The following is a 15,331-nucleotide window of genomic DNA, read 5'->3' as shown; positions in this document are numbered from 1 at the left end:
ACTGGGACGACTCCTTCGAGGCAAAGAGGTCCACTTCCGCTTTCCCGAACATCTCCCAAATCTGTGACACAGTTTGAGGGTTCAGCATCCATTCCCCTGACCGGAGCTTCTGTCTCGACAGATAATCTGCAGCGAGGTTTAAGACTCCGGGTACATGGACTGCTCTCAGGGACAAAAACTTGTCCTGAGACCACAGGAGGAGTCGGCGCGCATGCCTGTCCAGGGTGCGCGACCGTGATCCTCCCTGGCGATTTACGTGAGACACCACTGCCATGTTGTCGGTCCTGACAATGACATGATGCCCCCTGAGTGAGGGGAGAAAATGCTGAAGGGCCAGGGATACCGCTCTCAACTCCAGGCAATTTATGTGCCAGGAGAGAACTTCCCCCTCCCAGATCCCCATAGCTGTTCTGCCCTCGAATACTGCACCCCAGCCGGTAAGAGAGGCGTCCGTCGTAACCATTCTAACTCCCTGGAGTGGGCCAGAATGAGCCAGTCGTCCAGGTAATTGAGAATACGGATGCCCTGGAGCCTCAGCGGGGCCAGAGCAGCATCCATACACTTCGTGAACGTCCTTGGTGCCAGGGCAAGGCCGAAGGGAAGGACTTTGTATTGATAAGCCTTTGAAGGCGAACCTGAGAAACTTCCTGTGTCATCTGACAACCTGAATATGGAAGTAAGCATCTCTCAGGTCTATAGTGACAAACCAGTCCTCCGCACGTATCTGAGACAATATAGTCTTTAGCGTTAGCATCTTGAACTTCCCTTTGTAGAGGGTGAAGTTCAGGCGGCGGAGGTCCAGGATGGGACGCAGACCGCCGTCTTTCTTCGGAACAAGGAAATAACGGCTGAAGAAGCCACATATCTCCTCTGTTGCCGGAACTTCCTCTATTGCCCCCTTTAGGAGGAGAGAAGAGAGCTCTTGTTGTAGCACAGAAGCCTGAGAGGCGCTGTTTACTACCGTTTGAGCAACCTCGTCGAAGCGAGGAGGGTTGCGACAGAACTGAAGCGTGTAGCCTGACTGAATCGTGCGGAGGACCCAGCATGATATCCCTGGCAAAAGCTTCCACTCGTGGAAGAAATTTGACAAAGTGGGAGGTATGATGAGGTGCGGTGGACACACCTGAGATAGGGTGTCGAGCTGGACCTCTGAGGGGGGTGTGGCCATCCGCAGAGGAGAGCACGTGGCGTCCTGGCGCGGAGTAGGCAGTGGAAGGCTGGGCCGCTCTGGTTCCCGGAGAAGACCGGATGTGTCTCCGTCTGGACGAGCGGCGGATGGTGAGCCAATCAGACGTGAGGGGAGAAGGCAAACAGCGTCTCCTTCCTTCAGCGCTCCGCCGCCACCGTGCCCGCCATAGAGCGTCTTACAGCGCGAGCTGTGTGTTTAGTAGCCCGTAACGCCAAATCCGTGGCTTTGCGAAGCTCCTTCACTGCTTCCGGTGTCAAACCGGTGCCCTCGTCCATTTCCTTAAGCACATCCGCCTGATAGGCCTGGAGAATGGCCATAGTATGAAGCATCGCGTGCCTCCGGGCTGGGACAGAGATAATCATGCGAGTATTCCACAGGCGGAGTGCCGTGCACGTGCTCGGGGGAGAGAGGGAGAGAAAGGGCGAGGCCCGTCTGCTCGCACTCCACATCCTCGAGCTCTACATCCGAACCCCAGGTCGCGGATCCAAAAGAGGCCTGCGCGGCCTCGGGAGCGCGACGGGGAAAAACGGATGACTCCTTCTCAAAAACCGCGAGCCTCGAGCGGAGGGTTTTGAGAAGGAGGTTATCGCAGTATTTACAATTAGAGAACCCCTGAACCGCGTCGCGTGCGTGAGGAAATCCCAGACATTTAACACACTTACTGTGGGGATCGTCGATCGCGATGAAGCGAGTGCACCGCGGTGGGCAACGTCGGAATTCCATAGCACTTCACCACAAGGAGAACAAAGTTCCACAATCCGCGGTCGCTGAAGTGCTGAGGTAGATATCGACTGAAATCCTAGAATTTGGGCCAGAAAAATCGAAAAAACCGAAGGGCATGAAATGGCCGCTTCGTGAAGGCAGAGAAATCTGAGGAGCAGATGGCGTGCGTGCGCTAATATAGGTGACTACGTCAAGTGGGGCGACGTGCGCGCCATCAGCCAATCAATTGGCGTGATTCTATAAGGGCTTCAGACAATCGGCACACCCAGAGGGCGTCCCATTACGTCATTAAAGTGACGCAGCGTCGAGTGAACCTATGAAAGAGAACTATTGTCGCAGATTCATAAAGTTATTTTAGAACCACTGTAGTGAGATGGACTTTGTAACGACGTCTTTAGTACCTTTTAAGGGTCTTGAGAGTGTAGAGTACCATTGAGCCAATGGAGGACTTTCAGAGGCATCAGATTTCAACTAAAATATCTTAATTTCTGTTCCGAAGATGAACGGAGGTCTGACGGGTGTCGAACGACATGAGGGTAAGTAATTAATGACAGAATTTTCATTTTTGGGTGAACTAACCCTTTAAGGTCAAATAAAAGGTAACACTTTAGAATAATGGTCATTAGTTAACATTAGTTAATGTATTAACTAACATGAACTAACCATGAGCAGTACATTTGTTACTGTATTTGTTCATCTTTGTTTACGTTAGTTAATATAAACATCACAGTGCATTAATGTTAACAAGATTTTAATAATGCATTATGTTGAAATTAACAAAGATTAATAAACGCTTTATAATTAAGTGCAGTTCATTATTAGTTAATGTTAACTAATGTAGTTAACTGATGACCATTATTCTAAAGTGTTACCAAATAAAAATGATCATCCTATAGGCTACAGAACTACGGAGCCCCTAAAGGGACGTGGTGGTGGAAAAAAATTAGGATGGGAGGATATTTTTTTTCCAAATCGTTTGCGTTCCCTCGCAAAACTTTTGCGTTCCCCCGAGAAACTTTGCGTTCCCTCGCAAAGATATTTGCGTTCCCCCGAGAAACTTTGCGTTCCCACGCAAAAGTTTTGCGTTCCCTCGCAAAGATATTTGCGTTCCTTCGCAAAGATATTTGCGTTCCCTCGCAAAAGTTTTGCGTTCCCTCGCATAGATATTTGCGTTCCCACGCAAAACTTTGCGTTCCCTCGCAAAACTTTGCGTTCCCTCGCAAAGATATTTGCGTTCCCTCGCAAAGATAGATGTCCCACGGGCCGTTTCAAACAACTCAGTAGGCTACGTTAACAATATTGTATCCATTAATGGAGCGGTTAGAGTTATTTTGAACTTGGGCTTAAGTATAAATAAATACAGTCAGTGATTCGGAGTTCAGTAGTTGGCAATGTATTCACAGATTTTAACTTCCCGGATCAATAACTCGTGAGCTAAAAACGTTGTTAAAACACAAATGACCTCTTTAACGTAGACGAGCTGCAACGTAATTTCCCTCAAAACAAGCCTTAAAGGGTAACTAAACCCCTGCTCAGAGCTTAAGAGCTCCACCCACTGGCAATTTTAAAAAAATGCTGGAAAAGTGGGCAGAGGGGACGAACCGAGGGCGGAGCTGAGCGGAGGGCGTGCACCTGAGACCCGCAGTGACGGATTGATTGACAGCTGTCTGACTCGCGAGTCGCAAAGATGGAGAATGACTGGAGTGACGCCAGCTTTGCAACAGAGCGGTCATTTCTCCTACCTTCACCTGAAGTGGAGGAGGGTGAATTGTCTGTAACAGACACAAACCCGGAGCCTTATCAATGCGAGCCGCTGCTCAAACTGCGTTAACTCCCGATGCAGACGATACTAGTGAAGCAGCCGCGCAAGAGAACTGACCTAATCTATCTGCGTCCGCGGCAACCACTTGCGTGTCAGGGTTTGAAAGCGCGTCTCATGCATGAAAATTATCTGTACACATGACGGGCGGCAATAATATCGCAAGAAAAGCCTGACGTGTACTGACAACTGCATTATTTAACCGTATTTTCTTCAATACAATGTTAAAGCAAGTGTCAAGTGAGTTTCATTCATAATGTTTCTACCTCATGTAATATGACAGTTCATACTGGAGTGAAGCCGTTCTCATCGTGTGATTGGGGGAAACATTTCTGAGGGCGTGGGGAGCTCGTGCTAGGGGCGCGGATAGTGAGCCGTTGGAGGTACCATCCTACGTCACGATGTACCACAACGTCCAATAGGAAAATTCAACAGCAGTAGCCACCGTTCAACCTTAAGAGGGCAGCACTTTGGCGGTTTTACACCATATTTTATAGAATTAAAACACTTTATACTCAAATGTCAAAACATTTACTCGAATCAATGAACAGCATTAATAAAGCCCCAGTATTACAGATCATTAACTAAAAAAAGTTGGTTTAGGGTTTAGTTACCCTTTAAGAGAGACAAGTAAAAAGGGACCGTCTGCAAAGTGCAAAACCCGAAAGGCGTTACTAAAAAATAGGCAATAACAATCAATCTCCTACTACAATATACTAATACAGTATACAGTGTAATGCCATCAAAATCAGTAAGCAATTATCATACAAAAGCTATGGAACTTGCAACTACTGTATTTTAGCTGGGAACCAACATCATTTGTGTAAAGAATAGGCCTATGCTATGTGCTATTACTTTTATTATTTTTATGTGCTATTACTTGCCAAACTAAGCGTTGTAGTATAACCAGCAGGAGAGCGTGATGTGTGAACTGAATTTGGTGACAGTAGGCTACAGTGCATTTCAGTGAAGTTTGCTGAATATTTTTCATAATAAAATAATCCTAACAATTATGCAAAAGCACATTTTAACAAACTGTTTTTATCAAACTAAGTGACCATTGATGTGTAAACTGAATTTGGAGACACAGTGTGTAACATTGAAGTTAATGACTTGTAGTAGGCTATACGCTTTTCGGGTTTTGCACTTTGCAGACAGTTCCTTCGGACTTGTCTCTCAGCCGCCTGCTCAGACCAATTTAATTTATATTATAAGGCGTTTTGAGGAAAAATAGGTTGCAGCTTGTTGTCTACATTAAAGAGACATTGTGTTTTAACAACGTTTAGCTCACCGAAGCACTAGGCTATAGCCTAAGTCCAAGTTCAAAATAACTCTAACCGCTCCATTAATGGATACAATATTGTTAACGTAGCCTACTGAGCTGTTTGAAACGGCCCGTGGGACATCTATCTTTGCAAGGGAACGCAAATATCTTTGCGAGGGAACGCAAAGTTTTGCGTGGGAACGCAAATATCTTTGCGAGGGAAGGCAAAACTTTTGCGAGGGAACGCAAATATCTTTGCGTGGGAACGCAAAGTTTCTCAGGGGAACGCAAATATCTTTGCGAGGGAACGCAAAGTTTCTCGGGGGAACGCAAAAGTTTTGCGAGGGAACGCAAACGATTTGGAAAAAAAAATATCCTCCCATCCTAATTTTTTTCCACCACCACGTCCCTTTAGGGGCTCCGTACTACGATAATAAATTGGTTTATTTATTTTTTTATAATTTTTTATTTATTTATTTTATATATATATATATATATATATATATATATATATATATATATATATATATATATATATATATATATATATATATATATATATATATATATATATATATATATATATATTATGTGGAATGAAAAACCATAATGACATGGTTCAAGGCATCTTTTCAGCCAGTTAATAAATTGGTTTATTTTTGTACAGCATATCCTTGCTGTGACAAACTATGTGGGAAGAAGTTGTTTATAAAAAGAAGACAGCAAGGCAGGAACATTGTCAGGGCTGTAGTTACATTAATAGGTACTATATCTGTACCAGTAAAATGCTGGACACTTTTATTTTGATTCTCTGAACGGCGGCGTCTTCGTTTGACGTCATAAGTTCTGCGCCCGCGCATTCTCTAATGTCCGCTGGATAAAAGGTTTGTGTTTTCATCTGTATAAAACCATACAAAACGTTCAAAGTTCTTCACTCTTTTTTGCCCCAACAACCTGGTAATATTAATAAACCCGTTTTGTTTTTAGTAATGCTTAAATTAATGTTGTTTGTTATTTTTTGTATTTACAATGCATTTATGTGACGTGTCGACGGCGTCTTTTAGCAGAAATCTTCATTTCTGAGTGTTAACGTTACATTCATCCGTAACAGAATAACGTATTTTGCCTTTTGTTTCCTCTCGATTTGACCATCATCCTCATCTCGATCGTGATCTCTGATCGTTTCAACAGAAAAAGCCTGAGGTTTATCAATCGAGATCTGCGTGACGATGGAGTTTATTAAAGTGGAGATTGTGGATCTGCCTGATATAGAACCATTCAGTGAAAGAAGAGTGAAAGAAGAAGAAACTGAGGAGCAAAGAGGTTGGTGTCCGATCCTGAATAGAAAAAAATATAAATGATCGTGAAGTTGTGTGTATTTGTTTACCATCGTTTGATGCCATTATGCAAGCTAATGATAGAAGTTATCTCACCCTTTATCTGCAGTCCAAATGAGGTTTATTTATAGATCATCTTTCACCATTGTTGCTCTTGAATTGATTATTACCAACTTGTTCATTTTAGACCAGATTGAAGTGGAAGTGGAGGAGGAAAGTCAAGATCAGAATGAAGGGGAGAAAACTCAGGAGCCTCATAGCTTCACAACTGGAGAAAACTCTCAAAAAAGCCATGAAAAATCGTTCGGATGCCCACATTGTGGAACGAGCTACAAATGTAAAGAAGACCTTAAGGATCACATGACAATTCACAGTGAGAGGCCGTACACATGCCTTCAGTGTGGAAAGAGTTACACACAGAAAATCAACCTCCAGAATCACTTGTTAATTCACAACGGAGACAAGCCTTTCACATGCACGCAGTGTGAAAAGAGCTTCACGCGCAAGGGAGACCTGAAGAAACACATAATATGCCATTTTGGAGAGAGGCCTTTCACATGCCATCAGTGTGGGAATAATTTCAGACATCAAGGAAACCTAACAAGTCACATGAAAATTCATGTGGGTGAGAAATCAAGCCGAAGTCCTCACAGTGACAAGAAAATGGCGCAAGTGTGCAATTTCAAAACTCCTGTGCTCTATCATGCTGGAGCAATGCCCTTTAAATGTGATCACTGTGGTCAGAGATTTATCCTGTCGGCACACTTAAAGAGACACCTAAGATGGCATGCAAAGGAGAAATCTTGAGCGTTTTTTGCTTTTGGCTTGTTTCAAAGAACCATAAAATATACTGTCTGAAAGTCTGTGTGTGTGTTGGGTGTGGGAATGCTGCAAATAACCTGTACTTGAGTATTCACCCGGTCATAGAGAAAAGCATTGCTTCAATTAGTGATGGCAAAATGCATTCTTTTTTAAGTCCAGCCGACTGAGAGATTTAACATTTTTTTCAGGGAAGTTTCTAAAAATGACCTGTAGTCGAAAGTTGTGCTTGTTCGACAAAGGACGAGTCAAAATATTAATTCGGGAAACTATTAGCAGTTCCTTTATGTCAGGACTAGCAGTTGTAAATCATATTAATTGTAAATACATTACTTGTGCAAGAGAGCAGTTGCTAATTAATATTATATCTTCCTCCATGTTTAAGCATTCAGTTTAGTTAATCATAGCTGAGGTATACTTGCGATTGAGGTCATTTTACAGACCTTGATTTACTATGACTGAAAATCCCAAATAGAAAAACATACTTGCTTGCGCATTGTAATTGCGTAACCGAGCCTTAGGCTTAAAAGTTCACACTATTTTATGTAATTATTGAATGAGAACACTGTTGGAATTGAATTGAGCGGAATAATGGCGCTATATTTTCTTCTCCAGGGGTGCTTTTTAGTAATTAGAAGTGGATTTATTGTTTCCTCATTGAAGAATTTTGCAACTGATGATTTGATATGACTTGATACTGTTTTGTTTTCCTGTTGTTGATGCGGTTTATGACTGTAAAGCTGTACTGATTTTATCTGTATTGTATAAAGTGCTATATAAATAAATGTGACTCGGCAAGCAGTGTTGGCTATATACATGTGAAGTGCAATGTTCATCTGTTTCAATCACTTGACTTTCCCTAGTGATCTACCACAATTATGACCATCAGCTGGGAAAAAATAATGATCACTTTATGACATTGGATTTTATCCCAGAAAATGTTATAACGGATCTCAAGTTAACAGACCCTACCAAATCAAACTTGCAGACATTTATATATACAGTTGTTCTCAAAAGTTTACATACCCCTTGCAGAATCTGCAAAATGTTAATTTTAACAAAATAAGAGGAATCGTACAAAATGCATGTTATTTGTGATTTTGTACGGTCCTGAATTAGATATTTTACATAAGATGTTTACATAACACAAGACAAAAATGAATTTATACAAGTGAACCCATTCAAAAGTTTATGAACCCTTGATTCTTAATACGGTGTTACCTGGATGATAAACAGCTGTTGATTCCCTTGTTTGTCCTGAACAGGTAAACTACCCAATGTTCTTCCGAAAAATTCTTCAGGTCCTGCAAATTTTTTTTTGTTTTCCAGCATCTTTTGCATATTTGAACCCTTCCCAGCAGTGACTATGATTTTTAGATCCATCTTTTTACACTGAGGACAACTGAGGGCCTCGAAAACAACTATCAAAAAGGGCTGCTGATGACGTTGATGATAGTATTACAATATATATCTTGAACGGTAGTCAGCTGTTTGCTCATAAAAGCAGTTTATTCAGTGTACTAAAGCCTCCATTGACAGTCATTAAGAAAGGCCTCTTCTCCTCCCCAGTGTACATAAGCATTATTTTCAGCCCCTTTTTTTCTAAACCTTTGGAAAGGCTCTGGCGTTTCACTTTTTATTCTTAGGAAACCAAACATTTCACACTGTCTGAATAAGTGCTACATTTGGTGAGAAACGTACTTCACAAAAGTATTTTATATAGTGTGACATTGGATAACGTCAAGCTACAATTTGATTGGCTGCATGACTGGCAGAGAGTTACATTAGGGTACATTCGTTTTTATCAGTTTAAAAGAAAAAGATGTTTACGAGGTACTGGGCTGCATGTCAAATTGAAGATCTAAGCTCTAATCGTTAAATTGGATGACGTTTTCAAAGTTAGTGCCATCAAATCTGATAACCTTGAGCACGTGGATATTCAGATTCGTTAAGAATTACAGAATACCACATTCACCATACCTGCCCGTCATATTAAAGTTGACGGTTATTGGTTGCTTTAGATGTTGGTCAGATGAACGTAATAAAGTTCTAAAAATCTTGAGTCTCAATAATGTTAAGATCACCAAAACTGTCTGTCAGACAACTAAATGTAAAAACTTCACCTCCTGGAAGTAACAGGTCTTTTTTTCCCTAGTCCAATTTCCACTTTGCATTCAAATACTTAATTTTGGTTACTTTTTATGCACTAATTTTTGCTGGATTATCTTTCTATATCTATTTTCTGTGTATCAAAAAGCATATTTATTACAATGTTGTCAAATTGCTAACCAAGATCATGTACCACCTTTTTCAATCCAAACACACACTGTGTGAAACGTATATTAGTGTATATTATTTGGCATGGATAACCAAAACTTGCCCACAATGTCCAAATCACAAATTCACGTGACAGAACTATTAAGATAAAATGAAACAAAAACATGTTGTGAAACTAGAAGTTTTGAAGACGTCACTCAATTAACATTTGTATGATCATTAATTGGTCAGCAAACAAAGGTGCTTTAGCCTATTTATTAATAAAGCACACACACTTGCTATTCAGGGGGGTTCGGGGGCATGCTCCCCCAAGAAAATTAGATTTCTCTGATCTACATATGTGCATTTTAAGGCCATTCGAAGGCCAAAAAATGGATGAGAAATAGCTTTAAAACAAGTCAGTGGGCAGTAGATTATTTGACAATTCCTGCTCTCTCCTCATCTCCATCACTCGTTAAAACAACCCAAACCCCCCTCCTGCCTACCGGCATGTCAAGTCAAGTCAAGTCAACTTTATTTACATAGCGCTTTTAACAATGTAGATTGTTTCAAAGCAGCTTTACAGTGTTAAACAGGAAAATAATGCAGCATAATTTTATTCAGCTGTATAGCCATTCTGGAAAAATTTCAAGTATCATACAGTGACAGTGTGGGCTTTAGATTAATAATTTGATCAGTAATTTAGTTTAAATGGTTAATTTAGTTTATTATTTAGATGTATTTCGATGTTTAGTTGAAAAATTTAGTGTCCCCAACTGAGCACGCCAAGCCAGAGGCAACAGTGGCAAGGAAACCAAAACCCCATTAGGTGACCTAATGGAGAAAAATAAACCTTGGGAGAAACCAGGCTCAGTCGGGGTGCCAGTTCTCCTCTGGCCAATTAACAAACAGCGTATTATTATTATTATTATTCTGGCAGTTTTACAGCTCGGAGGTCATAATAGATCAGAATATTCGAGGGACCGGGGGCAACATGCTGGAGACGGGTTTATTGAGGATGATGTTGATTAAATAATTATTAAAGTGCAATATTCGAATGATCGGAGGCAACACGCAGGAGACGGGTTTATTGAGATGCCGTGTCGATGAGGCAGTTTCAGGGGGAGTCTAATCACTGTCTCCCAGACACTTCGGGGTCCTGTGTTGGTCTTCTCTGGGCGCAGGTCCACCATCTGATCTGGATACGGCCCGGATCCAGCTGACTGCAGTAAACCTCGGGATAAAACAGAGAGACTAACATTAGCGTAGATGCCATTCTTCTGATGATGTAACGAGTACATCAGGTGTTATGGGAAGTGTTCCCGGTTCCGGCTGACCTAGTTAATGCAGCCTAACAATCATTTCATTGAAAAAGTGTTTTATGTGTATGCCACAGTAAAGAGATGTGTTTTTAGTCTAGATTTAAACTGACAGAGTGTGTCTGCTTCCCGAACAATGTTAGGAAGACTGTTCCAGAGTTTAGGTGCTAAATAGGAAAACGATCGACCGCCTGCAGTTGATTTGGATATTCTCGGTATGATCAACTGGCCAGAATTTTGAGACCGCAGTAGACGTGATGGAGTATAATATGTTAAGAGCTCGCTCAAGTATTGGGGAGCTAAACCATTTAGTGCTTTGTAAGTAATAAGTAAGATTTTAAAATTTATGCGATGTTTAATAGGCAGCCAGTGCAGTGTTGACAGAACTGGGCTAATATGGTCATACTTCCTGGTTCTAGTAAGAACTCGAGCTGCTGCGTTTTGGACCAGCTGGAGTTTATTTATTAAGCGAGCAGGGCAACCACCCAGTAGAGCATTACAATAATCTAACCTTGAGGTCATGAACGCATGAACTAACTGTTCAGCATTTTGCATTGAGAGCATGTGCCGTAATTTAGATATATTTTTAAGATGGTAGAAAGCAGTTTTACAGATGCTAGAAACGTGGCTTTCAAACGAAAGATTGGTATCAAAGAGCACACCCAGGTTCCTCACTGACGACGAGGACTTGACAGAACAGCCATCAAGTGTTAGACAGTATTCTAGGTTACTACTTGTGGAGCTTTTTTGTCCAATAATTAAAAATTCAGTTTTTTCTGAATTGAGTTGCAGGAAATTACCAGTCATCCAATGTTTTATATCAGCTATGCATTCCGTTAATCTTGTGAATTGGTAAGTTTCTTTAGGGCGTGAAGAAATATAGAGCTGAGTATCGTCAGCATAACAATGAAAACTAACGCCATGCTTCCTAATGATATCTCCCAGTGGTAGCATGTACAGGGTGAAGAGTAGCGGTCCTAGCACTGAGCCTTGCGGTACTCCATACTGAACTTGCGATCGGTGTGACATATCTTCATTTACTACTACAAACTGATAACGGTCGCATAGGTATGATTTAAACCATGATAATGCAATTCCACTAATACCTACATAATTTTCGAGTCTATTCAAAAGAATGTTGTGGTCGATAGTATCAAATGCAGCGCTAAGATCGAGTAACACTAATAGGGAGATACAGCCACGATCGGATGATAAGAGCAAATCATTTGTAACTCTGACGAGAGCAGTCTCAGTGCTATGATACGGTCTAAATCCTGACTGGAAATCCTCACAGATACCATTTCTTTCTAAAAAGGAACATAATTGTGAAGACACTGCCTTTTCAAGTATTTTTGACAGAAAGGGTAGATTTGAGATTGGTCTATAATTGACTAAATCTGTAGGATCAAGTTGCGGTTTTTTAATAAGTGGTTTAATAATTGCCAACTTAAAAGTTTTCGGTACATATCCTAATGACAAAGATCCTCTTCTTAATATCATTAATTCATCTATGACCTCTGGTAGCATCTCTTTTAATAGCCTAGTTGGTATAGGGTCGAGCATACATGTTGTCGATTTTGATGATTTAACGAGTTTAGCCAATTCTTCTTCTCCTATAGCAGTGAATGAGTGTAATTTTTCCTCAGTGACACTACAATGCTCTGTCTGATGTGATGCTGTATTAGACGGCTGCATGGTTAAAAAATTTTTTCCTAATATTATCAATCTTACATGTGAAGAAGTTCATAAAGTCATTACTGCTGTGCTGTTTACAATCATCAGAAGTTGAAGCTTTATTTTTGGTTAATTTAGCCACTGTATCGAATAAATACCTTGGGTTGTGTTTGTTTTCTTCCAAGAGAGTTGAGAAATAAGCAGATCTAGCAGTTTTTACAGCCTTTCTGTATGTGATCATGTGCTCTTTCCACGAATTACGAAATACCTCTAATTTTGTTTTCTTCCAGCTGCGCTCCATTTTTCTGGCTGCTGTTTTAAGGGCCCGGGTGTGCTCGTTGTACCACGGCGTTGGACTATTTTCTTTAATCTTCTTTAAGCGCAGAGGAGCAACTGTGTCTAAAGTACTGCAAAAGAGAGAGTCAATAGTTTCTGTTGCAACATCGAGTTCTTCTATACTATCTGGGATGCTGAGCAGATGATACTGATGAGGGAGATTATTTAAAAAGCAATCTTTAGTAGCGGCAGTGATTGTCCTGCCATTTTTAAAGCGAGGGGGCGGCTTTGCAACCTTAGCTAAATTAAGTATACATGATACTAAGTAATGATCTGAGATGTCATCGCTCTGCTGCAGAATTTCAACGGTATCAACATTTATTCCATGTGACAATATTAGGTCTAAAGTATGATTATGGCGATGAGTGGCTCCTGACACGTGTTGCCTAACTCCAATAGAGTTTAGTGTGTCTTTAAATGCTAATCCCAATACGTCTTTTCCGTTGTCAACATGGATATTAAAATCACCAACAATTAGTACTTTATCTACGGCCAGTACTAACTCTGATAGAAAATCAGCAAATTCTTTGATAAAGTCTGTATTATGCCCAGGTGGCCTGTATACAGTAGCTAACACAAATGTTGAACGGGTTTTATCATGTACACTACATAGCGTTACATAAAGCACCAAAACTTCGAAGGAATTATATTTGAAACTAGACTTCTGAGTAATACTGAAGATATTATTATAAATTACAGCAACCCCTCCCCCTTTACCTTTCAGACGCGGCTCATGTTTATAACAATAATCTTGGGGGGTGGACTCATTTAAGGTAATGTAGTCGTCAGGTTTTAGCCAGGTTTCTGTCAAACAGAGCACATCTAGATTATTATCTGTAATAATATCATTAACAATAAGCGCTTTTGGGGAAAGGGATCTAATATTCAGCAACCCAAGCTTTATCAATTGTTCATCTGTATTATATATTTTGTTTATTTGTTGGACGTCAATTAAATTTTTACTGTTGAATGGTTTTGATGTTTTTTTGTATTTACTAATTCGGGGAACAGACACAGTCTCTATATGATAATATCTAGGTGAAAGAGTCTCTATGTGCTGGGATTTATCTGACTCCGGTAACGTGAGACAGCTAGCAGACGGTCGGTTTAGCCAGTTTGTCTGCTTCCTGACCTGGGCCCTAGTGAGTCAAGGTTTAGCTCTAAGACTATGTGCCAGATTACTAGAGAGAAGAGCGGCACCACCCCAAGAGGGATGGATGCCATCCTTCTTCAACAGGTCAGGTCTGCCCCAAAAACTTTTCCAATTGTCTATGAACCCTATGTTATTTTGCAGACACCACTTAGACAACCAGCCATTGAGTGATGATAGTCTGCTAACTATCTCATCACTCCTTTTTACCGGGAGCGGTCCAGAACAAAAAACAGCCTCAGACATCGTACTAGCGAGTTCACACACCTCTTTAATGTTAATTTTGGTGATCTCCGACTGGCGAAGTCGAACATCATTAGTGCCGACGTGAATAATAATCTTAGAGAATTTACGATTAGCTTTAGCCAGCACTTTTAAATTTGCTTTGATGTCAGGTGCTCTGGCTCCCGGTAAACAAGTGACTATGGTAGCTGGTGTCTCTATCTTCACGTTCCGTGTAATAGAATCGCCAATGACTAGGGCACTTTCAACAGGATACTCAGTGGGTGCTTCACTGAGAGGGGAGAACCTGTTTGATGTTCTAACCGGAACGGAAAAGCGGTTCTTTGGTCTGCGACTATGCTGCCTCACTGTTACCCAGTTTCCCTGCTGCGAGGGCCCTGCAGCCGGAACCGAAGAATGTACAGAGTTCACTAAGCTATTCGCATCCAAATCAGTGTCTAAAGCTGTTACATCCTCACTACTCTCAGATAAAGTATGGATGCGTGTTTCTAATTCTGAAATCTTCTCCGTCAGCCTAACTATCTCCTTACATTTATCACATGTGAAGCCCTTTTCGCCAGCGGAGAAGCCTATACTGAACATGTGGCATGCACTGCAGGTGATAATGACAGGAGAAGACATGACTTACCGTGTTTGTTGATTAATCCAATTTACCACTTACCACAATCGTTTGCTGGACACAATTTACTAATCCAAGTTATGAACTCAGAAAAAGGGAGGCCCGGGTGCAGAGATAACAAGCTAACAGGCTAGCAAAATGCTAACGTGTGATGGTGATTTAGATTAAAAGCTAGCGATGTCAAATTTAACGTGATAGGCAATTTTTAAACAATGTATGGTGATGAGTAAGTTATATTTAGCAGTAGAAGAAAGAGGAAATATCAAAATAAAGATTCAAACGTAAGCAAGGCTCTACAGAGCTACAGACTTGAGCTACAGAGCAACAGACACAGCAGGCAGACAGGAGCAATCGATCAGCGAGCAATCGATCACACAGGAGCAGCAATCCAGCAGCAATCAAAAGTGGATACCAAACAACATACCAAAAACAGGTCAAGGACAGGAAGCGGAACACGGGGAAGGGAGACGTTAAACAACGTACCGGCATGTGTAAGGAACAGATGGAACCCAGTGGCAAGAACACTTTAAATGAATGATTGCTGAAATGATTTTAATAAACACATTTCAAGGAACATAACAGA

General features: G+C 41.2%; 1 protein-coding gene across 2 annotated transcripts; it reads left to right on the top strand.

The window, feature by feature from the left end:
* Positions 1 to 5,808: 5,808 nt before the first annotated feature.
* On the top strand, positions 5,809 to 7,972 carry LOC307127992 (uncharacterized protein). 2 transcript variants are annotated; one of them, XM_079819499.1, is made up of 3 exons: positions 5,809 to 5,879; positions 6,187 to 6,318; positions 6,520 to 7,972. In XM_079819499.1, exons 2-3 carry the CDS (start codon positions 6,225 to 6,227, stop codon positions 7,137 to 7,139), a joined length of 714 nt encoding a protein of 237 aa, XP_079675625.1. In that variant the 5' UTR covers positions 5,809 to 5,879; positions 6,187 to 6,224; the 3' UTR covers positions 7,140 to 7,972. The 2 variants fall into 2 exon arrangements, with proteins under 2 accessions (XP_079675625.1, XP_079675626.1); XM_079819500.1 differs by having other exon boundaries at positions 5,846 to 5,952.
* Positions 7,973 to 15,331: the final 7,359 nt, after the last annotated feature.

The sequence above is a fragment of the Gobio gobio genome, assembly GCF_949357685.1.
Source record: "Gobio gobio genome assembly, chromosome: 6".
Taxonomy (NCBI): Eukaryota; Metazoa; Chordata; class Actinopteri; order Cypriniformes; family Gobionidae; genus Gobio; species Gobio gobio.
Note: the sequence above shows the minus strand (reverse complement) of the source record. Positions and strands in the feature narration are given on the sequence as shown.

Excerpts from the sequence above, each read along its gene's own strand:
- LOC307127992 (XM_079819499.1), top strand. The coding sequence starts at position 6,225 with ATGGAGTTTATTAAAGTGGAGATTGTGGATCTGCCTGATATAGAACCA. Across the intron at positions 6,319-6,519 it reads AGAAACTGAGGAGCAAAGAG|ACCAGATTGAAGTGGAAGTG; the intron begins GTTGGTGTCCGA and ends TGTTCATTTTAG.